General features: G+C 46.6%; 1 protein-coding gene across 1 annotated transcript in view; it reads left to right on the top strand.

Moving 5' to 3' along the window:
* Positions 1–23,690, top strand: part of FOXO1 (forkhead box O1) — an 89,784-nt gene extending 66,094 nt beyond the window's left edge. Inside the window, exons 2-3 of the mRNA XM_065901954.1 lie at positions 21,109–22,465; positions 22,927–23,690. Coding sequence (XP_065758026.1) covers positions 21,109–22,443 — 1,335 coding nt within the window. The 3' untranslated portion in view covers positions 22,444–22,465; positions 22,927–23,690. The remainder of the gene's footprint in view (positions 1–21,108; positions 22,466–22,926) is intronic.
* The last annotated feature ends 1,997 nt before the right edge of the window (positions 23,691–25,687 follow it).

Raw genomic sequence — 25,687 nt, forward strand, 5'->3', positions numbered from 1 at the left:
ATCCGATAGCACACCACCTTTTCCCTGCCTATATTCTTCCCAGGCCCAGATGGGAAGCCACCTCTCACAGGACATCGGGGACAAGGCCCTTCTGCTGCCTACACTGCATGGGCATTCCCTGAAGGTTTTGAGGGTATTATCTCCCGGAAGCCCTGGGGATGGAACTGTGTTCTTTTTCAGTGGGCTCTGTCATTAGGCCTTTCCTAGAGAGGGAAAGCAGTTCCTCTAGGAAGGAGTACCTTTCTTTCTGTTTCTGTGGCGTTCTCATTTTTTTTTCCCCTAGCCTGATGCATAGTAAGAAATCCATTTTCTAGTGTGACTCAGTGTACATGTGTACACACGTGACACAAGAGTTTTACAAAATAAAAAAACTTTCCATTTTGTTAATTTAAAAAAAAGTCGCTAGCCTCCACCCTCTAGATTGATTTCACTACTTTATGGATTGTGATCCAGAGTTTTGAGGGCTTTCCCACGTTTATTCTTAAAAGACCTTCATGTCGAAGTCACCTTGGAGTTGGGGGGGGGTGGATGTCTCTGTATATGAAAGACTTGGCCTTTGGTTGTGGACCGGGAGTAGGGGGCCCACACTTACCTTGGCACACAGCCCCCTTTTGGATTGGTTTTATCTTATACGTGAACTTATTAAAAGCATGTGCTAAGTTACATGTTTGATGCCAAGTGAGCCCATGTGACATTCTAGCCAGGATAATGTTGAACTTTTCTGGATATCTTCGTCATCTAGATTTTTGCTTTCAACCTTTGAAAACTGGCAGCTGCTTGCATCCACTTTGCTGGATGGCGTTTCAGCTCCTTTTCTTCTGCATTAATCTGAGATTCTCCTGACCTGTGGTCAGCTGTGAGCAGAACCTTTGCTCCCATGAAAGTACATTCCACTGGTAATTTCCAGAGCAGATGTGGTGTCTGCCCCCACTCTGGAGTCAGATGGCGTGTCAGAATGGAGAAGGAATTTTAGGTGCTATCAGCGTTTGATAAGGAGTGATTATCCTTTCTCAGCCAGAGCAGAAACCTTGGAAGCGGGTGCAGTCAGGCAGTAGGGTTGCTCCCACAGAGTCCCTGGCTGGCCTGTTGGTATCTGCAGCTGTGATCTTGTAAAGACTCCATTGTGAAGTTGGCTGTGTGTGTCCAAAGGAAATACTATATATTAAAGAGGAAAGTGGGGGAGGAAAATTCCAGGAAATTGAAAGGTGAGGTTGACACGTCCTCATTCACTAATGATGCTTCTGTTTTTCTTTCTGAAAAAAACAACAGTGATTTAAAATTTGATCTTAGAACACACTGGCTTTTATCCATAACCATATAATTATATTTTTAATCATCCTTTTTAAACTATCTGTGAAATAACATTATACCAGTAAGTTGCCTTATATTATTTGGTGTTAGTGACTGCAAAGTACCACTAACACGGTGTTTCTCAAACTTGCCTGTCAGATGAGATGCTTGTTAAGAGTATTCTGGGACTTCACTTTTGTCCTGTTGAATCAGAATCTCTTGGAATGACACAGTTGAGTTATTTTCTTAGAGTATTAGAACTGAAAGAATGTTGGACATGAAGCTAGTCCAAGTGTTCTCGAACTTGGTGACACTCAGTATTATAACTTGTTTTATTTTTTTAAGATTTTTTTGATGTGGACCATTTCAAAAGTCATTATTGAATTTGTTACAATATTACTTCTGTTTTATGGGGGTTTTTTTGGCCATGAGGCGTGTGGGATCTTAGCTCCCCAACCAGGGATCAAACCCACACTGCCTGTGTAAGAAGGTGAAGTCTTAACCAGTGGACTGCCAGGGAAGTCCCAATACTATGACTTTTTAAAATACAGAGCCCTGGGCCCCACTCTGAACTTGCTGAATCCCAACCTCTGAGCCACGGGCTTTAGGGCTTCAGTTTTCAACATGCTTCCTAGAAGTCGCCAGTCATTAGTCAGGAGTGGTAACCATTCATCATCTCTTCAGACTCCTTCAAGAAAGGTAAATTGGCTTGATGTGCTTGGTTATTGGGATAGGAAATAGCAGCACAGAAATCCTCTTGTGCTGTCTATTGATTTAACTCAGATAAAACTCACATCTCAGATCCTGACTGGGTAGGTAAGCGCTGTCAGTTTCTAGATGAGTGAGCAGGGTGCCTGCCCTGAGACATGTGGACTGTTACTCAGCCTTTCCAAAGGATGAGGGCATGAGAATTTGGGGGAGCTTTTCCAAGCTGTGTCCATTGCCATCCTAGCTCTCAAGTGGGGTCAGAAGGCATAGGGTACCAGCTCGCCTTCACTTACTGACTGCTGCCCCCTCCCTTTCTCTTTGGCGTACAACTGTATGAAATAGTCCCAACATCTAGACGTGCAGAGAGGCTAGTATAGTCAGTGTTGTTGCCTGGGAAATCCCATGGACAAAGAAGCCTGGCAGGCTGCAGTTCATGGGATTGCAGAGAGTTGGGCACGACTGAGCAACTAAACAACAACACTGCACACGCCACTGCACGGTTTGAACAAATGGCATCTACCTTGCTCTGTGCCTTCCTGTCTCCCCAGAGGCAGCCACTGTTTTGGAGGTGGGGTATTGACTTTCTTCGAGAAGCCTGCCCCCTGGCTGGGCTAATGTATGAGGGCCCATAAATCCTATATAGTCACCCCCCCCCCCTTTTACATTTATATAAATGTTGTAAATGTAGGTATCATTTTGCAACTTTTTTTTTTAAGTCAGCATTGTGTTTTTGAGATTGAGCCATTGTTATTACATGACCTGACATGGCCCCATACTTAACAGTAAAATCAGGAAATTGAAGCCAGACAGCTTGAAAACCTTCTTAATGGAAAAAATGCAAGAAGATGTGGGTGGGACAGAGTTTCTGTTGAATTTTTAGTATAGAACTTTGTCATTTATGGGAAAATAGTTGACTTGAATCAGGCACTATTTTGAATAGCCCAGTAGCAACTTAATGAAAATTAATTGCGTGTTGTATGAAAAGTTCAGTGTTTTTATTTACTATGGGTGTAGTTAACTGCAGTTTGGCTCCAGACAGGTGAAAGTTAAAATTTGTGGTATAAAACAGGAAGCAGATGGGGGCTAATTAAAGTTCTGTTGATGATAAAAAGGATGACTGATCAAGGAGCAGCTGGCTTCCCAATTTAAACACAATTTGTACAATTGTATGAGGACAGTCCTCCACAAGTTCTTTTTGACTGTCTTTCCAAGGTGAAGGAATGTGTTTCAGCAACAAGTGTGAGGGCTGGTGGACTCTATTTTTGTTCACCTTTTTTTAAAAAATGCCTCCAAGCAGTTTCTCCTCAGGATTTATCCACGATGAAGGAAGGGGTCACAGAACACAGCTGAGGTGTTCCGTGGTGCTCCGTCCACTCCAGACACCTCTTTTACTCTGGAAAAGCCCAAATGCCTTTCTGTATTCTCTGAGGACATGCCCAAGCACTTGATTTGATTTGATTTTCAAATTTCTTCCAGCACCCTCTCCTGCTGGGTTTCAGAATGTCGGTGCCCACGTCTCGCTAACTACATTACCCTTGTGTGTCTGTGTGTAAAAGTGAGAGTGTTAGCCACTCTTTGCAACCCCATGGACTGTAGCCCGACAGGCTCTTCTGTCCATGGAATTCTCCAGGCAAGAATACTGGAGTCGGTTGCCTTGCCCTTCTTCAGGGGATTTTCCCGATTCAGAGATCGAACCTAGGTCTCCTGCATTATAGGCAGATTCTTTACCATCTGAGCCACCGTGTCTGTGTGTGGACAAGGGCTAAGGAGTAGTTTGGCAACTTGAAGTGTCTTTGAGCTTCTGGCTGAGCTTACTTTGCTTGATCATACCCTGGATGACTTTCACCTTCCAGTGACAGCATCGTCTGTTGCTACTGCTAATAATGGTTGGATCAACATTAAGACCCAGTGCCTGGGGATGTGTTTTGCCTTAAAAAAGTACCAGTACTTGGTTCTCTTTGCATTTGTGCAGGGTGGTGACTTGAGATTTGCCTTGCCTGTGTTCAGAGGCTTGACGTTTGCTTGATATTTTGTGTTTATAAGTGCTTTGTGTGATTATCTCATATTAATTCTTATGAAAACTCTTTTGAAGTGGCAGCTGCTGTCCCCATTTTGCAGATGAGGCGATTAAAGAAGCATGGAGAGTTGGAAGTGACTCATCCAAGGTCACATGTTCACTCAATGCCAGGACTGGGTTGTTAGAATCTAGTTTTGTATGACAGCAGGCTCAGGTTCTTTGACCCAGCCACCATATTTGACTGTTTAGTATAGAACTTGTTTTTTTCCTACTTCCTGCTTAAGGAAAGAGCTATTGTTTCCTGAAAAAATAAAAAATCTTAGGATATAGTTTGTGAACTTCATTTTATTTGATTATGAAAATATTTGTGTGTGTGTGGTATGATACAGGTCTTGACACTTGATAGGAAATCAGTTTTTTTGAATGAACAAATGAAAGAGGAACAGGCTGAGTTTTTCTGGTCTACCCCCTGGAGGAAGTAACTGTATTCTGATTTTGAAAGTTGTACGTGCTCTTTCTTTTAACAGCAGCAAAAAGACAATGTACAACTAGAAAGTAAAGATCCCCATTGCCTTCACCACTGAGAGACATCATTATGTTCGTTGAGATTGTCTAGTAGAAGAAATAGTTGACCATACAGATTCCATGTAACTGGCAGTGAAGGTCACTATTGATATTAGCTGCAGATAGCACTCACTGGAGGTTTCAGGGACGTGATAGTGGACCTTCATTGTCAAATGTATGTAAGTAAACCCTCCAGTCCTAGCTGCTGCTTTTGCCCAGTCTGGTTCTGCAGTAGTGCTGCTAACACCGTGTGCTAACGAGGAGAGCCGGTGTGCAGGTTCCTCTCCTCCGGACTCTTGTTTCCATGACCCTGGAAACTGGCTCCCTGCTCACATCATGGTTCTTCCCCAGTATGGTGTCACGGCCGGGGCTGGGGTGTGTTTTCCTGACCTAGGAGACTTCTTAGGAATCTAATCATTTTTTCCATTCCCTTGTCTGCTGAGCAGATGGGCCTATCACACTCTCCTCCTGTCATCTCCTCCCTTTCTTCCTCCCCGTGTACCTTGTGTTTGCCTGCCTTCCTCCCACGGAAGCGTTCAGGAGGGTGGGAGGGATTTGGGATTGAAATTAGAGTGGGCTCATTCTGGCCCCTTGGTAAGTCTGCCGTGTGTATCATTGAAGATACTGACGTTGGCTCTTATTGTGAGGTCGTGGGCGAGGGGTCTCTGTGGGACCCACAGTCTTGAGTCCCCTGGCTCGCTAGGGGAAGTCTGCGTCTCCTGCATCCTTCAGAGAGGGAGGGTTCACGGTTCACCAAGCACCCGAGCTTCCCCGGACCCCTGGGAAAGGTATGCTCTTTGGGAGGCAGCTCAGCAGCCTGCAGTGGCCCGCCCTTCCAGCCTGGTGATCCTGAGACCTCACAAGTGCACAGTACTCTGCGTGCTTCCTGAAGACACTGTACGCGTCTCAGCTCCTCTCTGGAGTTAAGACAGAGCGGAGAGACACAGGAGATGACGTTTGTCCAGAGTCGTCCATACAGAGTTAGAGCCAGACCTTCACTCCCTTGACCGCGTCTTGCCAGTCGACCAGCGTTTCCCAAAGTGTGTGCCTGCCTCTCAACATTGGTTTCACAGCATGGTCTGTCGGGAAGTGTCAGAGACGTGGGGGTGCACGTGATCACACCCACAAAACAAACAAAAGGTCTGCGTTAATGAAGGGTGCTGTGTTTCGCTTTGCGTTGCTTTTGTGTGTGAACATGAAGTTAGCATATTAAAGGCGTTAAAAACCCTGCAGTTGGGAGTCCAGTGTAAGTTGAGGAACCCTTGCTCTTTGGCGCGGACGTTGGAGATGCTCTGCTGGGCCAGAACGTGCTGCTCTGTCCAGGGTTTACTCTGGAGGTGCTCCAGGGGACCTCCGTGGGGAGAGGGACAACCTCACCTTTGAGAGAGCTGGAGGCGAGTCCACCTGGGCAGTGGCTGGAGATGCTCTGGGAGCATCTCCCTGGGGTGGGGGGAGGCAGAGGCTGGCGGTGGGGAGTCCTGTCTGTCCCCTTGTCATCGTCAGCAGTTCGGCTGCAGCTATGTGGAGCAGGACTTGAACCAGAACGCAGGAAGCGTCTCAGTCACCAGGATGAGCGCTCGAGGCCCGGGTGTCAGGGTGGTTAGGTAAAGATTCATGAACTGTAGCCTGGGTGACAGCTGCTCTGTTTGGCAAGGACCGGCTACAGAAACCTGGACCCAGAGCAGCGTGCTGCTGCCTTTTGGCAGGTGTTTGACCAGGCCCGTTCCCCGAGGGAGGCCGCGTGTCAGCATCCCTCACCCAGCCTGTCCTTCCCCCAGCTTATCCTTAATAAGTGGCTTGGCCACTTTTTGTTGCTCTCCAGAGATCGCTAGATTGGGGCGGGGGCGGGGGTGGGGAGCATGGAGGGGGTGCGAGTGGCAGATTCCGCATCCCTCTCAACCATCAGTCAGCCCTCTGCTTTGGGAGAAGCAGAGCTTCTTAGCAGAACTTTTCTGTTTTGAGAGACGTTCCAGCCAAGCAGGAATGATTTACTATTTTGCACCGAAATCTCAAACTAAGGAAGCAAGTCCAACTTCTGAGACCTGATCCTTGGACAGTATACGTGATGTTCTTTCTTTCGTTTCTTTCTCCATATCTCTCCCCCTGCCCCCTTCTCCACCTCCCCCCTTGTTCTCCACCCCACCCCCCCCCCTCCTTCCTTCCTTTCTCTGGGTCTCTTTCTTTCTGTCTTAGCTTCTTCCTGCTTTCATCCCCACCTAAGCTAAGCTGTTCCAGGAGTTGAATGTAGATGGAAAGTTCACATAAAGTATTTTAAAATCCAAAAGATAGAAACTCTGAATCAGTGGAAGTGCTTAGTTCGGTTCTGTTTGTTTTGGTGGGGAGAATAAAATGATCCCACCAGGAGCCACAGTTGGGAGGAAGCGCAATGCAATAGATGGGACCTTAATAACGAAAGGTGTGGTGTTTCTCTTAGCAAGTGTTCCTCAGCAGCAGAAAGGAAGGGATGCAGACAGAGGCCAGAGCCCTTGGGCTGTGGGAGAAGAAAGGTCAGTGGAATCTGCTGAGAGTCGGGTTTTTAACCAGAATCCTGTACTTGTATAGTCAAATTCTGACTGGATAGTTAGCCATTGAACATTAAGTTGCCAAGATTTAGACCTTTTGTGTGTGTGTGTGGTGGAGGGAGTGTGTTTGGGGGAAAAACGCCATCTGTTTATCCTCACACCACTGCCGTCCAGCCACAGGTTGGTCTTGGCCCTGGATCTCACATGCACCCACCAGGGTACTGAATAGCTGAGTGATCTGTAGCAACTTTATCCCTGTTTATGTTGAACAGTCCATGGTTACATTGTAGGGCATTATTTCCTTTAATTTCCCTTTAGCCTTTCAAAACACCCTGAAAGATGTTATGGTTGAGCCTAGACAATGACCTCAAGAAACAAAAATAAACCTCTCAAAGAGTAAGAAGGGCTTTCGTATGCCAAATGTTGTGAATGATGGATAAAAATATGAAAACACAGCAGACTTCACGACTTTTAGAATTTGTTTTCAAAACAAATGGTCCCAGCTCCAGTATCCTGCCCTTCTCTGACTATGAAAAAAAAAAAAAAACATAGTCATATTTCTGAGATCATGAGACAAGTCTTAGAACCACCAAGCAGCGTTAGAATCACGAGAAAAAAAGCCCAGCAGCAGCTTTAGAGAGAGAGAGAGATGCGTGGAGTCCTCGAGGTGATGCTTCTCAGCCTTTCCACACAAGCTGCAGCTGCCTCCGTTTGTGGTGAGGTTGGGGTGATCTGAACCAAGGACACACTTTTGGGCGAGGAAGAACCATACCAAAGACAGCACCTTCCCGAGACACTTTTGCTAATCAGCAAACATTTATGCGCACATGAAAATACAGATACCCTCACATTCTTAAGTTTTTGGATAACCAAAAATATTAATACCTGCTTTTCAAAAATACAGATATCCTCACATTCTTAAGTTTTTGGATAACCAAAAATATTAATATCTGCTTTTCAACCGGGGACACAGTCTCCTCTTCTACTGTTTTGTGGGAAGGCAGGTTGGCTCGTTCCTCTAGGTTTCATGTCATAACTTTATTCTGATTTTTCTCTTGATCTCCTGAGCATTGCATGTGGGATAAAGCACAAGCTTCTAGCTCATTTTTATTAATAAGAGTCACCTCCCATCTTGCTTCCCCCTCTTTTGGTGTCTGAACTAAAATATGGCCACACTTACCCCTTCTTTCTCTTCCAGGCATGTTTTTAATTCTTTTCACAAACTTTTTTTCTGTATACTGTGTTGTTGGTCACTTTGTATACATTGAGCATTTTAGTGCTGTGATTCAGTAAGATAAATACTGTTAGATTGTAAGTCACTTGCCCAGGATTGTTCAGGTTTGGATTTGGATCCAGGTCTCTCGGGTTTTAGAACTCGTTATATAGTGTGGTGGTGCTGGGTTAGTTGCTGAGTCATGTCCAACTCTTGTGACCTCATGGGCTGTAGCCCACCAGGCTCCTCTGTCCTTGGGATTCTTCAGGCAAGAATACGGAGTGGGTTGCTATTTCCTTCTCCAGGGTATCTTCCCAAACCAGGGATTGAACTCATGTCTCCTGCATTGGGAGGCAGATTCTTTACCACTCAACCACCTGGGGAGCTGTTACATGGCATACCCGTCACCTTTTACTTGTTTCTGCACTCAAACTGAGAACCCCCTTCTCTTCCACCCAAGGTCTGACTCTCGCCTTTCTTCACGCCCCAGTTCCAGGTTAGGGTCTTTCCTTCTTGTGTCGAGCATGTGCCACCTTTGGTTCCATGTTGTCAGCCTGGGAGGCATGCTACTTTGCTTTTTTCAGGTATCACGTATACAGTAGAGGCCCAATAAATACTTGTTGAATGAAAATGACATTGTAGAAGACCCTGATTTATGTTACTGATGTGGAAATGGAAATAAGTTAATTTCTGAGGTTGTCTGGATTTAAATAGTTTGCAGTAGACCCACTTCAACTAAGCTTTGCTTGATTTCTTGATTAATTTTGGATGGACTTTTGAATGATAAAAATGAAGGTAAGAGTTTATCTTCTGTTTGTATTTCCAATGAAAGGACTGATTCTGGTCCTGTGAGATCCATGGTACCCTGGCCCCCTCCATCCCCCCAACAGCAAAACTGCTCTGGTACCCACTGGGGCAGAGCTGACGGGACATGTCCTGCTCCAGGCCTGACTGACCTTGGGGTCCTTTTTGAAACAGTCGGGTGTCTATGTAATTAAATAAAAATATGAATAACCCAACCTTGAAGACTTAAAGAAAATATTTTGTTATAAAATTGCATGCTGCTGCTGCTTAATTTATGGTTACAGGGACCAAAATAGTTGTCCAATGTATTGGGGCCTATCTTCATTAACTGTTTGATAGAAATGTATCATGGACTCTAAAAATGGTTAAAATATAAAACTTCTTACCTTTGGGGTTAGAGCTGCAGTGAAGAATGAGTGTTTCAAACTTAGTTCACCCACTTAGAATTCTAATCTTGCTAACAGTCTTAACTAGATTGTCAGAATTTGCCTCAATTACTTTTCCAAGTAATTTAAAAAAAGGAAATAAACTAATATCAAAGACACTACCTGTTGTTTAGAACAAAATGAGAGGAGTTGAAATTAGACTTACTCACTGCTCATAGTTTTAGTCAGTTCAGTTCAGTCGCTCAGTCATGTCCGACTCTTTGCGACCCCATGAATCACAGCACGCCAGGCCTCCCTGTCCATCACAAACTCCCGGAGTTTACTCAGACTCATGCCCATTGAGTTGGTGATGCCATCCAGCCATCTCATCCTCTGTCGTCCCCTTCTCCTCCTGCCCCCAATCCCTCCCAGCATCAGGGTCTTTTCCAATGAATCAGCTCTTTGCATGAGGTGGCCAAAGTATTGGAGTTTCAGCTTCAGCATCAGTCCTTCCAGTGAACACCCAGGACTTACCTCCTTCAGGATGGACTGGTTGGTGTCTAATAATGGGCCCAACAACATCCAGGAAGTCTTGCTTTTGTTTTAGATGATCAAAGATTTCTAGAAATTGAAAATTTTAGCATCTTTCACATTTTTAATAATAAATACTGTGTTTTCCCAGTGTGCTATCACTACATTTTCACCATGCTCCTTTGGGTTATATGATGGTAAAGTATAGGACGTCATCTACCTGGCTCAGATGCATATGCAGAAGAAATCGCCTAACTTGGACATGAGTATAAACCTTTACTCTTCTGCGAAGACCCTAATACTGAACCATTTTGGCAAATGCATAGTTTTAACAAAGTGGAGAAAAGGCACCTCAAATGTACTGACATACTGTGGTGAATTGTAGCAGTGGTTCAGAGTATACTTGAATGTAGTAGCTCAGAAGAGATACAAAACATTTGTGCCCTCTGCAAGATTCCAGCCACAATGATTGCTATTCACAGTTCCGTTTGGGGCAAAATTCAAAGTGATAAAACTGAGAATAGTGAGCACTAAAGTTCCAAAGAGGAGTTTAAGGTGTATCACCACGGAATTTGGGCTCAGGCTTGAAGTTCTCATTCTTCATTGGTTTCACTCACCTTAAGAAACAGTTCATATAATCATTTATTCATTCTTCCTTTTTCCATTTCCCTCTAGTATTTAAAATAGAGCTTAACTGTACAAAATTCTCTCCTTGCTTTCTCAACCCAAAACATTGGTTATGTGTAGCCAGGGCATTTGAAGAGATCAACACCTCCTAAAAATGATATTCAAAAGTAGCTCTGAGGTTTTGTCTTTGGAGATTTGTAAACATAGTCTTATGCTTTTAATTCTTGACTCTGTCATTCATGTTTCTAAAGAGGTTATGAGTTAAAATTGAAATGTGGGAGTAAAAGGTTTAATACAAGGAGAGCTTTCCAGATGGGCAAGGTTTGCAATCACTCAATTGGGGATCCTTTTTGTCCTACTTGGGTTTCCCTTGTGATTCAGCTGGTAAAGAATCCACCTGCAATGTGGGAGACCTGGCTTTGATCCCTGGGTTGGGAAGATCCCCTGGAGAAGGGAAAGGCTGCCCACTCCAGTATTCTGGCCTGGAGAAGTCCATGGACTGTATAGTCCAGTTCACTTCAGTTGCTCAGTGGTGTCCAATTCTTTGGGACCCCACTTGGGGTCGCAAAGAGTCGGACATGACTGAGCGACTTTCACTTTTCGCTTCACTTTGTCCTACTTGACTTTCTTTCTCTCTTCTCTCTGGAATATGGACCAGCCTGACCCTGAGGCTAAGCTCAAAAATAATGGAATCCACAGAAGTCCTAGTAGGATGTCCCCTGCTAAATCACTTCAGTCGTGTCCGACTCTGTGTGGCCCCATAGACGGCAGCCCGTCAGGCTCCTCCGTCCCTGAGATTCTTCAGGTAGGATGTCCCCAGGTCATCTAAATTGGGTTCCAGGGCAGACTCAATTGGAGCCTTCCAGCCCCCTGAGCCCAGGAAGGTCTTGGTGGAGCACGTCCTCCCAGAGCTGGCCTTAATCTTGACCTGAGGGCTGACTTAAGCTGCGGGTCCTTGTGGGCATCCCTTAATAAATGTGTTACTTCTGGTGGAGTGTCAGTGACCGTGCAGAAGCGAGGGGACCGCTTCTCGGGCTCCTTCGCTGTTCAGTTGATGCACAGTTTTCCGAGGTGACAGTGCTGTTCACAGCAGAGGTGACAGACAAGAGCAGCACCACGTTGTGGCGGGAGCGCCTTGGACAGATGCTGCTCAAGCCGAGCGCAGGCCTCATGCAGGGATGGGCTGTGCTGGCGAGGAGGTGTGGCTTCGGGGGTGGACACATTATGAAAGGCCCCGAGGGACCCGTATGTGTAGGCACTTAGGTAACTTAACTGAAAGCTGCATTTCTGATGTGTTTTGGGGGTTCTCTTGTGGTCTCTTGGAGAAGGAAATGGCAACCTGCTCCAGTGTTCTTGCCTGGAGAATCCCAGGGACACAGGAGCCTGGTGAGCTGCTGTCTGTGGGGTCGCCCAGAGTCGGACACGACTGAAGTGACTTAGCAGCAGCATCTTGGGGTCTCTGAACTGGCATGGATCCTGCTGGTGCTGACGAAGCCTTTGGAAGGAAGGAAGGAAGGTATGGGGAGTAGGGCTGTGGTCTGTTCACTGCGGTGGATCCCTGCCGTCTGCAGGGTGTGGGGACTGCTCTGGCCAGCCCAGTCTCCCGTGGAGGGCGGAATTTTGCTTTATCTTAAAGTAAATGGGCCCAGTGTTGGTGCTCGTGTTGGGTCAGTCAGTGAATATTTGTAACTGTTTGACTTAGGACAAGCTCTGAAGGATTTTTTTGGGGTGGCCCCACACCAGTGTGTACTTAAAAAGTCATTGTTGCTTTATTCCTTAGCCAGAATGATGGCCCGAAAGCTGGTTTCAAGATTCCGTATAACCAAGAAAATGCTCCATTGCAAATAATGTGTGATTCAGAGTGGCATATTTTATTGCAACTTCCTGTTCATTTTGCAGTCTAGATTTATCATATTTGAGTTCCAAAATAGAAAAAAAAATCCGTATAAACCTAGATTTTGTACTTTGTAATTCTGTTTACTATGCATACCAGTTCTTCGTAAGTAGATTATGCATTCAGTGGATTCATCTTTTCTTAGCATTTTCTAGACAGTGAACATATTAACATATTTAGGGTAAAAGGCAATTAAAGATAGTACATCCTATCGGTGGGATATTATCCTGCAGATTCTAATCTGTCCCAAGTTTCAGCATATTGTCTTTACATTTGTAAAACTTTTTGTTGGTTTTTGTAAGCAGTTTAGGTGCACACCTTGGATAAACATTTACTTAACATGAACAGCTTAAATGGGCTCATCATTAACTTTGACCAAATACTTTGAAAATCACTTAGTTCTCTTTAGAAAAATTTAAGATGGATCAAACTCATGTTATATGTGAAGTTTCACTGTATGCCCGATTTAAGTTCCTCACCAGAAGAGAGTAAGTCAGTCCTAACGTATTGTTTTTTGGTTTTGATTTTGTTTTGCCTCATTCTGGTAGCCAAATACGAAAGGTAGTTAATTGCATTTGTAAAGCATCATGTTTATGGAGCCATTGCAGATTCGAAAAATGGTATGGCCTATAAAATAGACAAAGACTTTCATTAGGCAAATGGAAAAATCGCTTCAACAAATGAGTTTCCTCTTAATATTCTGTTCTTCTGGTAGGGCCTTATGTGTTTGAAGCAGTCATTAGGCAAGAGCAGCAAAAAAAAACCCCAAAAACCTCCCTATTCTGGGCAGTTAACTAAAAAGACCTTTTGGAAAGGAAGGGGTCCTTCAGGTCAGCCGACAGGCAGTGGGGAGTGATGGTTCCCTGCCATGGACTTGGCGGTGCCCTCCGGCCTCTGCGCCTCCCTGGGGAAGCTGTGAGTGGGTTAAAGGGCCGGGGCTGCCTGCTTGCCGCACTGGAACTAAATTAATCCCAGGAGAAACCAGCTGTACTTTGAAATCTTTAGTAGCTGACACACACACACCCCCGCCCCCACCTTTTTGAGGTATTTAAAAGACTTTTAGCTAAATGAAATTTAGTCTCTGTATACCCACCACTGGGACCTTACTAGCCAGGGGTGATGACATTCACCTGAGAGGTGGCCTCGTTGGCTCCCATGGCAACCTCCGGCCCAAGCGTGTGACTGTGGGAGGTAGTTTCTGTTTTCCAGGCTTTGGTTAAGCAGGGCTCCACGTCAGCTGCTCTTGTGGAGACTGTACCTGGGGGGTTCAGGTACCTACCTCGGCATCTGGAATAGAGGGAGATGCCTGCATCTGAGGCTCTGAGCTCACCTGGGTTGTTTGGGGCTTTGCCTCTTGGAGTTCCTCGTTTCTACTTGTGTGTAGAACACAGGGCATGACATGGTTTGGGTTTTCACATCCTGAAAATCAAGGACTTTGCCCTTCCTTCCATGAGATGTAGCTTTCTGTGACATGCAGTTTTCCTTTGGGACACAGCATGGGGAAACGCGGTGCCTCTTTTTAATTACGACCTTCGGAGAAGCCAAAGCTTGGGATAGTTTTAGTATCATCAAGTAAAATTTCTGTTCCATCCTGAAGATTTTTCCTTAAGTCCCCAGTGTCTGATGTTAGTGGCTGTTTACCCTGAAACACTGAGGCTTTTGGCAAATACGAGCTTATTAAAGATCAGGCCAGTTGTGGAGCATCGCCTGGTTCTCTGTTGCAAGGCTTCCTCCTTGGCCAGTGTGGGAAGAGACGAGGAAGCAAGTTGTCCTCTTCTATTTGCCATCCCGAATACAAGCTCTTCATGGACCAGCGTGTGCACCTCTCTCCTTGAACAACCTTGTGGATGACACAGGGTTCTGACAGGGATCACCTCCAAAGCTGACCAAGCACGCTAGTTAAACGATCCAGATCTCTACCTTTAAAGTCCTCTAAGGGGGCGAGAACAATTTCTCTGTCAAAGAAGGGTCGCAGCTCAGTTGCAAGGACATGGAAACAGCCTCAGGAAGGCTGGCTGCCTTGTTGAACAGGAAGTTGTGATGAATGGTTTTTAATCAAGTTGTAACCATTCATGATGGCCAAAAAATTCCTGTTTATACATCCCTTTACTTCCTATCACAAAATAGCCAACCTTCACTTCCCCGCTTTGTGCCAGGTGATTCTTTGAGTGCTGTCCGTGGAGAGGATGCTGTTCCGTCGTCCCCAGCGATCCTGTGTCACAGCAGTGCTGTGTCACGGGTGTCAGGATGTGGGGAGACCAGGAGCCCACGGTCCGACCTTGGGGTCCACCTCCCCACTGCCTCCCGAAAACCTGAAACTTCTCCTGAGATGTTACATTTGCCTTTTTGGTTCTGTTTCACATGCGAGCATGGTCTGCCATATGCTTTTTTTTAGTAGGAGCTGATGTAATGTAGTCATATTTTCCTTCCTTTGAAATGATTTGAGTCAGAGATAAAGCTGCTTTTGGAGCTAAATGTACACCTGTAGCCATTGGAGAATGTGTAGCTGAGATTGGTTTGGTCTGGGGGAGTCATTGCATGTCCTTGATTCTGGTTTTACGGTTCGTCTAGGGCTTCTGCACCACGTGGTTCCTGCCTTTTGCAAATGAGCTTTCCATCTGCATTTTAATCTTTCCGAACTCTATTTTCCCTAATACAAAATAAGGGTGTGAGGACAGGTGACCTTCCCAGGACTTTCCGGCTCACAAGCTTAATGAGGCTGTGTGTCCTCTGTCCGCAAAGGTTCCTGGGGGAGCGCGGGTCCTAGTGCAGACTGGGGGCCACTGATGGCAGGCAAGGAGGACAGGTTTCGGGGAGGTGAAACCGGCTTTCCAGAGGGAGAGCTGGGTTCCGGAGCCCAACGTGCACGCGTGTAGTAGATCAAGCTCTCCGCAGCAGATCTACCATTACAGCACTTTCTAAAATTGAATGTACGTGCTTCGATTGGTGACATACGTCTGTCACCATCACCTGTAAAAAAGGATGGGCAACAAGGTCACGTTTCCCTCCTGTTTGCAAGCAACATGCATTACTTTACAGAGTTGTTGTTTTATTAGCACCTCTGACGGGAACTCTGCTGAACAGAGATTATTCCTACTTTCTCCTTAGTTTGTTTTTACTCTTGGAAGTGCAGGAAGGGATGTGTAAAAAGCAAGGAAGCAGGAGGAGGGGCCACGTCCATGCCGGGAGCCTACGAAGCCATCGCACACACGGACAGAGTTCACAGGAATTAGATAAAACACTCTGGGAAAAATCTAGTTTGTCTCGCATTTTTGAAAGAATTTCTAGAATTTCTGGAACAACAAGTTCATTTAGTCATGTGTCCCAGCGTCTGGGTTTGAAGTTCTCTTTGGCTGACTGGCCAGCTGTTGCTCACGCCCACCCTCTCGCAGGGCGATGGGCAGTTCTGGGCCGTGGGGCCTCTGAGGGCCTTTCCATTCTCCTTGTGGGTTCCCACAGCTTCTTTGCACATGCTTTCCCCGAGGCAACACTCACATCTGAAATTCACACTTCAGCTGCTTTGGTTTCCTGCCATAACGAGTAGCCAGTTAGAATGAAAAGCAAATCATACTTTGTAAATTTATTACCCGTTGAGGCAGAAAACAAGCTTTCTAAACTAGTATTTGTAAACAGAATTATTTCCGCTCCCTCATGGATGCACACAGGTAACCTCAGTCTTAAGTAAATATGTTCTTGTGATTCTTCTTAATGATGGTGAAGCCAAAACATGGTTTTTCTGGCAGTGGTGTTGCGTGCAGAGACATGCAGGAGATTCATTTTCTGAGCCTCAGTGCTCCCATTTTCAACATGGGGCCAATGATAACCTGCCTTCCAGTACTCTTCCAAGGATCGAATGAGACATGATGTATTGGAAGCAGTTTGTAAGCACTAGAGTAAAATCCAGGTGTAAAATATGAAGGCCCAGGGGGTCCTGAGCAGGATGTATTCAGCTTTAAGTTTGCTGGGTTTTTATTTGGTTGAACACAAAGACCAGAGTAGTCTTCGAATGCCCAGCAGAAATTGGGATGAAGAGTGGTGGCTGAGAGGTGGTGGTCTCATTCTCATTATAAAGGAATAATTTAATTATTAGAATAATGTAGTTATAAAGGAATAATGAGGAGACCGATGATTGTAATATGGATGATTTGCTGAAACACAGCCATTATCCTGATCAAAACAGTGGCTGATATCGGTTGAGGTAAGGGCATCTGTTATCTCATTTAATCTTGAAAACAGCCTGTAAATGTAAGATCTGTTCATCCATCCAACAGATGCTTGAGTGTCTCCTCGGCGGTGGAGCTGTGAGGGTACAGTGCCCAAGAAGACAGCCCAGGTCTCTAAGCTCCTGGGGCTCACAGGGCTGTGGGGGCCAGGCAGAGCAGAGTTGTGCTTGTGGTGAGCAAACCAGGCCCCGTGTTAGCTGCAGAATGGGATGATGTTCTTGGGAAATGCTTTCAGAAGAAAGAGACACGGGCTGAGACAGAAGTAGTGGGGTGGGGTGGGAGTGGTGACCTTTGGCAAGAAAACACCAAAGCTCCTGGACAGTCCTTTGTACATTTCCTGTCCTGGGTGGCCATTTAGGTGGGCTGGTTCCTTCCCCAGGTAGAGCATAAAACACCCAGAAGGCAGACTCTGTGAGTAGTTCCTTCTGATGTCGCCCACTGCGCCCAGCATAAATCAGCCCCAGTGTTAATAGAAGTTACTTGGCATGAAGCCGTGCACGAATGGACAGAGAAAAGAGGTAGATGGCATGACACCTTCCCTGCGATGTTTTTGGGATGTTGGTCAACAGCCGTTCATTGAATGTATCTTGTGTGTAAGGCGTCTTCTAGGAGCTTTGAGATGAGATAAAAAAAAAAAGAACCCTTACCCTTCAAGAGGTGTGGAATCTGGTCTGCAGAGTGCATGGAATGAACCCATGAGCTAGAAACAGCCACTAGAGCAGGTTGAGCAAGCCGGGGCACCCTGGCTGGGGTACAGCGGGTCCAGGGTGCCGCTGCCCCCATGGACTTGCCGCCTCGCCCAGGGTGGCCAAGTTCATAGGTGGGGGGAGCGGGCAGCCGAGGGGCGCATGCAGTGGAGATGACAGCTGGTGGAGGGGGAGTTGCTGAGGGCTCCTTCTCTCTGGTGGTCTCAGGCGAACACTCGGGATTTGGGTGAGCAGTTTGCAGTGCGTGAGTCCTTCTGTCCTCATACCCTGCCTCTCTCCTCACGTGATACTTGTTTCCAGTTGAAGAACTGAACAGCTCAGAGCCCTGCTGGCTGCGTGTGGCTCTCTGCCCAGGTCACAGGTAACCACGCTTGCCCCACCCCGGCTGGGTCCACCGCATCTGGCTGGGATTTGCAGGCGTCACTTCATGAATTGATGTTGTTCAGTCGCTCAGTCGTGTCCGACTCTCTGCGACCCCATGAACCACGGTACGCCAGCCTGCTCTCTCCTTCCCTCTCTCCCAGAGCGTGCTCGCACTCACGTCCGTTGAGTCGGTGATGCAATCCAACCACCTCTTCCTCTGTCGCCCTCTGTCTTCCTGATCCCGGGATTGAACCCCGGCCTCCTGCATTGCAGGCAGATTCTTCACTACCTGAGCCGCCAGGGAGCCCAGCATCATGACTCGTGACCTGTATTTTTTCAGGCTTTACCTCTTCAGCGTCTCCCACTCCAATTCCTCCACTGGATTATCATAGCTTCTTTAGTGTCCTGCTGGCTATGTGAAAAACAGGAATTTATGTAACCAGCCTGCACAGAAAACCTTTTCCTGTTTGGGGAAAAATTTTTTTAATTGTTGGTAAAGTTAGGAGACAGCCCTGTTACTCAAAGAGTGACCTGAAATGTCCTCTTAGGAAAATATGTAGCATAATGTTTTGATAAGTAAGGGATTGCTTACACCCCATGTGCACCCCCGCGCCACCTCCCCCCACCCCCGTTTTTGGTACGTCTGAGTAGTAAGCCAGTGTGTGTCCTGCCCAGGCTAGTGAATACTTCCTGACCTCTTTTTTTTCCTTCCTAAACTTTTTAAAGATTCCATCTTTAAACAGCTTCTGCAGTCTTGTTCGAAGTGTCCCCCAGTTGCAGTTACAAATGATCTGACCTAGTTATATGTATCATAGAGCTGTGTCCCCCCCACCTCTGCCCCCCAGGCTGTACAGACAGCCAGGAAGCCTCTATCTAGGAAGATCTTCCCCCTTCATCATTAACCCAATGTGACAGGGACAGGAGTCAAGCTTCCTTTCCTCCAGAGATTCCATCGTAGCTTATCTGTGTTTCTATTGTGTTTAAAGAACAAGATAATCATGATGGAATATTGTGCAAAATGCCCAGACTTCCAGCCTGTACAGGCTCCGTTCCAGGTTGGCCCCAGGAGCAGGCCTGCTTCTTTGAGGAGGGATGTAGAAGTTGGGGGGCCCTGTTTGTGTGTGTGTAGAGGTTGGGGGCCCAGCTAGAGTGCACACACGTGTGTGTGTAGGTTGGTGGGCCAGCAGGAAAGCTGTGTGTGTGTGTGTGTGTGTGTGTGTGTATGCAATAGGATATTAGGGAGATGCAGCTCGTGGCCTCTTTCAGGGGCTCCAGTCTGGATTTGGGGAGAGGTCTGTAGGTGGGAAGAAAGAGGACAGAGCCTTGGGAACAGAAGAATCCCTGCCCCGCCACCCACATACACGCCTGCCCAGCATCCAGCCTGGAAGCCCCCTTCCAGGGCTGGGACTGACCCCACTCGCCTGGGCCTGGCCGAGGAGCTGTTCCAGGGCTGCCGTGTTGCAATCCTCGCGTGAAATGTAGGACAGAGGGTCAGAGGGCATTTGGAAATGTCAATTTCTCAGCCTTGACTATCCAGCCTCATTCTGACTTCTGCGTCTCCTTTTGGAAAGGGAGATTTTTTTTTCTTTTTCTGTTTGTTTTCTACCTCCTCTAAACGAGAGAGATGGTGAGCTCATGGTTTGCGTGGCGCCCCGGTCGGTCCTGCTGTGCAGAGGCTCTGTTCTGGCACAGCGGCTGGCACTCAAGCATCTGAGTCCCACGGCGATGAGGATGTGGGCGCTGTGGCTGCACCTCTGGGTGACCACAGATCCAGCCAGAGCTGCTTCGTGGTCGGGGAGAAGGGGCCGCAGGGATCCTGGGGGCTCACCCAGCCGAGCCGGGCATCCACTTGGCAGAGGAAGCCAGAGAGGTGTGGGGACCACGCGCTCAGTCCTGCTCCGGGAGTCTAGGACGCCTGGAACCCGCTCCGGGCCCTGACGACGGAGCGCGCTGAGTGCACAGAGAGGCTGCCGCGTGCCTGTCCTGTGCTGGGGCCAAGCCAGTCGGGATGCTCCCTGCTTCCCAGGAGCCCCCCTTCCTTGTCCACAGCAGGCTCTCCAGGTGCCGGCAGCCTCACGCTTCCCCCAGGACAGGGGTCACGCTTGGGCTTCCTCCCTTCCAGCCCGGCCCCACTGCTTCTGCTGGGGCTTGCGCTGTCTTTGGCTCCTGTCACAGGGTGTTCGGAAGTGCGGGTTTGTGTTTGTAATACCACTAAGCTCCTACCCACACCCCAGTGACTAGGAGGAGGGGAATGGGCTCAGAAAGGGTGGAGCCTTGTGTCCTCCTGCCAAAGTGGAATCTGATAGCTTCTTTCCAGAGACCACTTACCACGTTGGACGCGTGGCTGAGCACTTGGCATGCCTTGTGTCGTTGAACCCGTGGAACCAGCCGCAAAGGGGGCTTTAAAGCATGCAGGGGCCAGGCAGCCTCCCAGGGTTTGTGGCCAGTGAGTAGCAGGGCTACCCAGGGGCTCAAAGTTGGTTTTCTGTCCTAACCATCCTGGGGGTGTGTATGTCACGATTTAGTCATGGAGCCGTACTCAGTGGGTCAAAGCCACCAGCTCTCTGCCCTTTGCACCAACTCCTTCCCTCCCAGGGCAGCATTTTGGCTCGAGTAGAAGCGGGGAAGAGAGGGTCGTGAGCAACACTTAAATGAATTTAAGTGTTTTTTTTCTTGGTAGTTCAGCTTTCTAAAATTAAAACAACCATCACCACCTCGTTTTCCTTCTATTCACCTGTATCTGCCTAATGGAGTTTAAGAATGTAAATGAATCCAGGTCTTAACTAGTTTTCAACTGAGAATATGATCTGCTTCCTTTCTTTCTTGTTGTTGATCACATGGACCCCATAATACAAAACTTCTCACTGGGTGTTAAGTGGCGCATGTACTGTCCGCAGAGAACTTGCAGTAGTTCTGGGGGATGATTGGACAGATAGAGGTTTTGATAGTACTCTGTTACTGGAGTGGTATTTGCATTGCAAATCTAAGTGGTTTAAAAACCAGGTCCTATAATTTCCCTGGACAATAGAGCTATGTAAAAGAAAGTGTTTATAATAATGCCTGTTTAGTTCTGTCCCCTTGTTAAATTAAAATACAGATAACTGTTTTTAAGATACAGTACCACTTTACTCATTGGAGCAGTCTTGTAGTGATGGTACAGATCTGTACCATAAACTTTGAAAACATGGCCTGTCTTCCGCATGAGACATGTCTATGTGGAATAGTGGATCTTCCAGCCGGAGCAGTGTTTGTATTTCTGACATGGTGTTTTGCTTTACAGAATTCAATTCGTCATAATCTGTCCCTGCACAGCAAGTTCATCCGCGTGCAGAATGAAGGAACTGGAAAAAGCTCCTGGTGGATGCTCAATCCAGAGGGAGGCAAGAGTGGAAAGTCCCCCAGGAGAAGAGCCGCGTCCATGGACAACAACAGCAAGTTTGCTAAGAGCCGAGGCCGAGCTGCCAAGAAAAAAGCATCCCTGCAGTCTGGCCAGGAGGGTGCCGGGGACAGCCCGGGATCGCAGTTTCCCAAGTGGCCCGCAAGCCCCGGCTCTCACAGTAACGACGACTTCGACAGCTGGAGTACGTTTCGCCCGCGCACCAGCTCGAACGCTAGTACCATTAGCGGGAGACTCTCTCCCATCATGACCGAGCAGGACGACCTGGGAGACGGGGACGTGCACTCGATGGTGTACCCGCCGTCCGCCGCGAAGATGGCTTCTACCCTGCCCAGTCTGTCGGAGATCAGTAGCCCCGAGAACATGGAGAACCTTTTGGATAATCTCAACCTTCTCTCGTCACCAACGTCATTAACTGTGTCCACCCAGTCTTCACCGGGTACCATGATGCAGCAGACGCCCTGCTACTCCTTCACGCCGCCAAACACCAGTCTGAATTCAGCCAGCCCCAACTACCAAAAGTACACGTATGGCCAGTCCAGCATGAGCCCCCTGCCCCAGATGCCCATGCAGACGCTGCCGGACAGCAAATCGAGTTACGGAGGCATGAGCCAGTACTGTGCGCCGGGACTCCTGAAGGAGCTGCTGACGTCCGACTCTCCTCCGCACAACGACATCATGACGCCAGTCGACCCGGGGGTGGCTCAAACCAACAGCCGAGTGCTCGGCCAGAATGTGTTGATGGGCCCCAACTCGGTCATGCCGGCCTACGGCGGCCAGGCCTCTCACAACAAAATGATGACCCCCAGCTCCCACACCCACCCCGGACACGCTCAGTCGACATCTGCAGTCAACGGGCGTGCCTTGCCCCACGCGGTAAACACCATGCCCCACACCTCGGGTATGAACCGCCTGGCCCCGGTGAAGACAGCTTTACAAGTGCCTCTGGCCCACCCCATGCAGATGAACGCCCTGGGGGGCTATTCCTCGGTGAGCAGCTGCAACGGCTACGGCCGGATGGGCATTCTCCACCAGGAGAAGCTCCCCAGTGACTTGGACGACATGTTTATCGAGCGCTTGGACTGTGACATGGAGTCCATCATTCGGAACGACCTCATGGACGGAGACACGTTGGATTTTAACTTTGACAATGTGTTGCCCAACCAAAGCTTCCCGCACAGCGTCAAGACGACAACACACAGCTGGGTGTCAGGCTGAGAGTGGGCAAGCGAGTGAGCAGGTAAGAGCACCCTGATACCAAAAGGCCTGAAAACAGGACTTAAAGAGAGGAGCCTAGTAACTTGCCTTGTATCTTTCAGGGTTGGGACTTTCTCATTTTTATGTCAGCCAGCCACCCCTTCTGGAGAGGCATCTTTTATCATTCATTCTCTGCCCTTTTTGCAGCTTATAAATTCTCCTCTGAGCTGAAACATAAGGAAGCTTCCTCTAATGGCTTTAAAGAGTTTCTTTTGACAGACGGCTGCATCTTCTTAGCAACTCTTCAATAAATGAATACATTTGATACAAATCAAATGCTGAAAGGGTTTTTAAAGTGGAATTTTCTCCCATTGAATGATTTCAGAGCTGTTTGAGAAAGCCCAACCCTCCCCCAAGTATGTCTGTCACCCTAATATGTTAAGTTGAATTGATTTTCATTTGGTTGTTTTCAATGCTTGTGTGTGTGTATGTGTTTTTTCCTAGGCTACACTTAAAAGTACTTCAGATTGTCTGACAGCAGGAACTGAGAGAAGCAGTCCAAAGATGTCCTTCACCCTACCTTTTCGTTTTCTTGATTTAAAAAAAAAAATAAAACCAACAAAACGTGTTTCTTTTTTCCTTTCGTCAGACTTGGCAGCGAAGACACTTTTCCTGTACAGGATGTTTGCCCAATGTTTGCAGGTTATGTGCTGCTGTAGATAAGGACTGTGCCATTGGAAATTTCATTACAATGAAGTGCCAAACTCACTACACCATATAATTGCAGAAAAGACTCTTGGATCGTGGTGTGCTTTCAACTTTTGTACATAAGCCGTAGCTACAGAATTGTATCTGTGTGCATTTTTTTTTTTAAATATTCATTTGGTCCAAGGAAAGTTTTTACTCTTTTTGTAATACTGTGATGGTCTCTGCCCTTGGTAAGTTAAACTTTGGTTTTGTACTACCTGCCTTCTGCTGAACTGATGAATCACAGAGAAGCAAGCTGTCCGTTCTACAGCTCCACTGACCAGCTCTGCATCTGTTCACGGCGCCGCGTAATTCACAGGAGAACCAGTAGCCTATTGTCCATCTGCTGAATTAATGGACTTATCAAAACTCTTTTGGGGAAAAAAAAAAAAGATTAAACTCCAGCCTTGTACAGGTCTTTTCTATTTTTTTTCCTTCTTCGTTTGTTTATTTTGTTATTTGCAAATTTGTACAAACACTTTAAATGGTTCTAATTTCCATATAAATGGTTTTTGATGTTACTGTTGGGACTTGAGATCATTTTTGGAATAGATACAGAACTGTAATGTTTTCTTAAAACTCGAGTCTACCTTTGTTACGTAGTCTGCTTGTAAATTTGTGGAATCCCAGACATTTGAAGCAGCATCCGTGATTTTCCTTTTGTATTTCTAACTGGACTAGTACTAATTTTATACATGCTTCACTGGTTTGTATACTTGGGGATGCTCCTTGGTGATGTTTTCTGACTAATCCTAAAATCCTTGTGATTAGTATTTGCACACCCACCATTTCTGGCCCTCCCCTGGCAGGAGAGTGATGTATAGTTACGGACATTTTGTGTTTCACGTTGAGAACTTGATCTGTTTTTGTGTATGTGTTTTACAGAAATCCCATCTGCTTCTGCTGTCCTTGTGAGCTAGGCATCCCTACCCAGCATTCAATTTTCTGATCAGTGCCTGTATGCACTCTGTTTCAAGTACTCCTGGGGGGAGGCTGCGTAGTATTTGGAGATCAGAAGGGGAGACCCACCTCCAAAACAGTGCTCCTTTCTCAAGCTGGGGTTTTGATCAACTTAACCTTTTTGAGTTGAACTTCAGCAAAAGTTTTCACTCGTAACACTGTGCTCTTCCTGGTCTAGGCGGAAGTTGGCTTTGTACTCCTGGAGAATTATATCCACTTCTGTCCCCTTCTGTCCTACAGATTACTTGGTGCACTGTGGAAAGTGAGGTCGAATGGGGGAATTTTTAAATGGGACTTGAGTGATTTTTAAAGTGCTTGGTGTTCATGAGTGCAGATGGCTATCAAACAGAATAGCACCTGCTTAAAAATTCAGGCACTAAATTTGAAAACCGACAAGCCAGCAGTAATTTATACCTTTGGATCTATTTAGAAAGCCATTGTGTAAGTTAAGAATTGGAGAGTTTCTTTCCCCTTTAGCAACCCAAACTATAATTCTGATCATTATGTTGTAATATTTTCCAGTTATCTGTAACTGATTAGACCCAAGTTAATTGACTTTGCATCCCATTTAGTCCATCAGTGTTTTCAAGTCGTGCGGAATGCCCAGAGTCAGCTCGATGAAAGGAACAGGTGCACAAAAGTGTTCCTCTGGCCTTCTTGAGAACGCTCTGACTTCTGTGAACCCAGCCCACATCACGCTTGCTTTGTGTTGCCCAAGAATTGCATCTCTGCTGGCTTGGGTTTTCCTCCATGTTTAATAAGAACACAAGTGTTCTGCCTCCAGGAGGCAGGCTCCATTGTATGCTTCCCACAGTTTAAATTCATTAAACAGCCACCCCTCTAACCATCTTCATTGCTGGCCGCTCCAAAATAGGTCTGGTTTCAGAAACCCTGGGTCCTCTGATCGGTGCCCCCTGCACCTGCGCTTGGACTCGTTGGGGCCACAGTTCGCGTGTTCCCCTCTGTGACCACCACTTCCTGCCCCCCGACCAGCACACACTGAGCCTCATCAGGCCCATCGTTCACTGAAGAGGCAACTAGCTACAGAAGAAAAAAATCACTGTTCAAATCTTACTACTTCATAGAGTGACTTTTAAAAAGATGTTGCTTCCTCTTGAGTCTGTGTAAATATCTTTTTTCCCCCTTCAATTTTTTTTTTTTGCGTGTGTGTGTTGAAATTCTTAACAGGAATCCTGGGTAGCTCTCCAGGGTACAGTGAAGTTCAGTGAAAGGCACCTTGTCGGTTTTGAAAACAAACATTGTGTGACCTCTGGTAATTCTTTTTCTGTACGAATACTGACTTTCTGGAGTAATGAGTATATCAGTTATTGTACATGATTGCTTTGTGAAATGTGCAAATGATATCACCTATGCAGCCTTGTTTGATTTATTTCCTCTGGTTTGTACTGTTATTAAAAGCATATTGTATTATAGAGCTATTCAGATATTTTAAATATAAAGTATTGTTTCCGTAATATAGACGTATGGAGTATATTTAGGTGATAGATGTGTTACTTGGAAAGGTCTTCTTCGAAAAACTGACAAAGTCTAAATTAAA

The sequence above is a fragment of the Muntiacus reevesi genome, chromosome 11 (assembly GCF_963930625.1).
Source record: "Muntiacus reevesi chromosome 11, mMunRee1.1, whole genome shotgun sequence".
Taxonomy (NCBI): domain Eukaryota; kingdom Metazoa; phylum Chordata; class Mammalia; order Artiodactyla; family Cervidae; genus Muntiacus; species Muntiacus reevesi.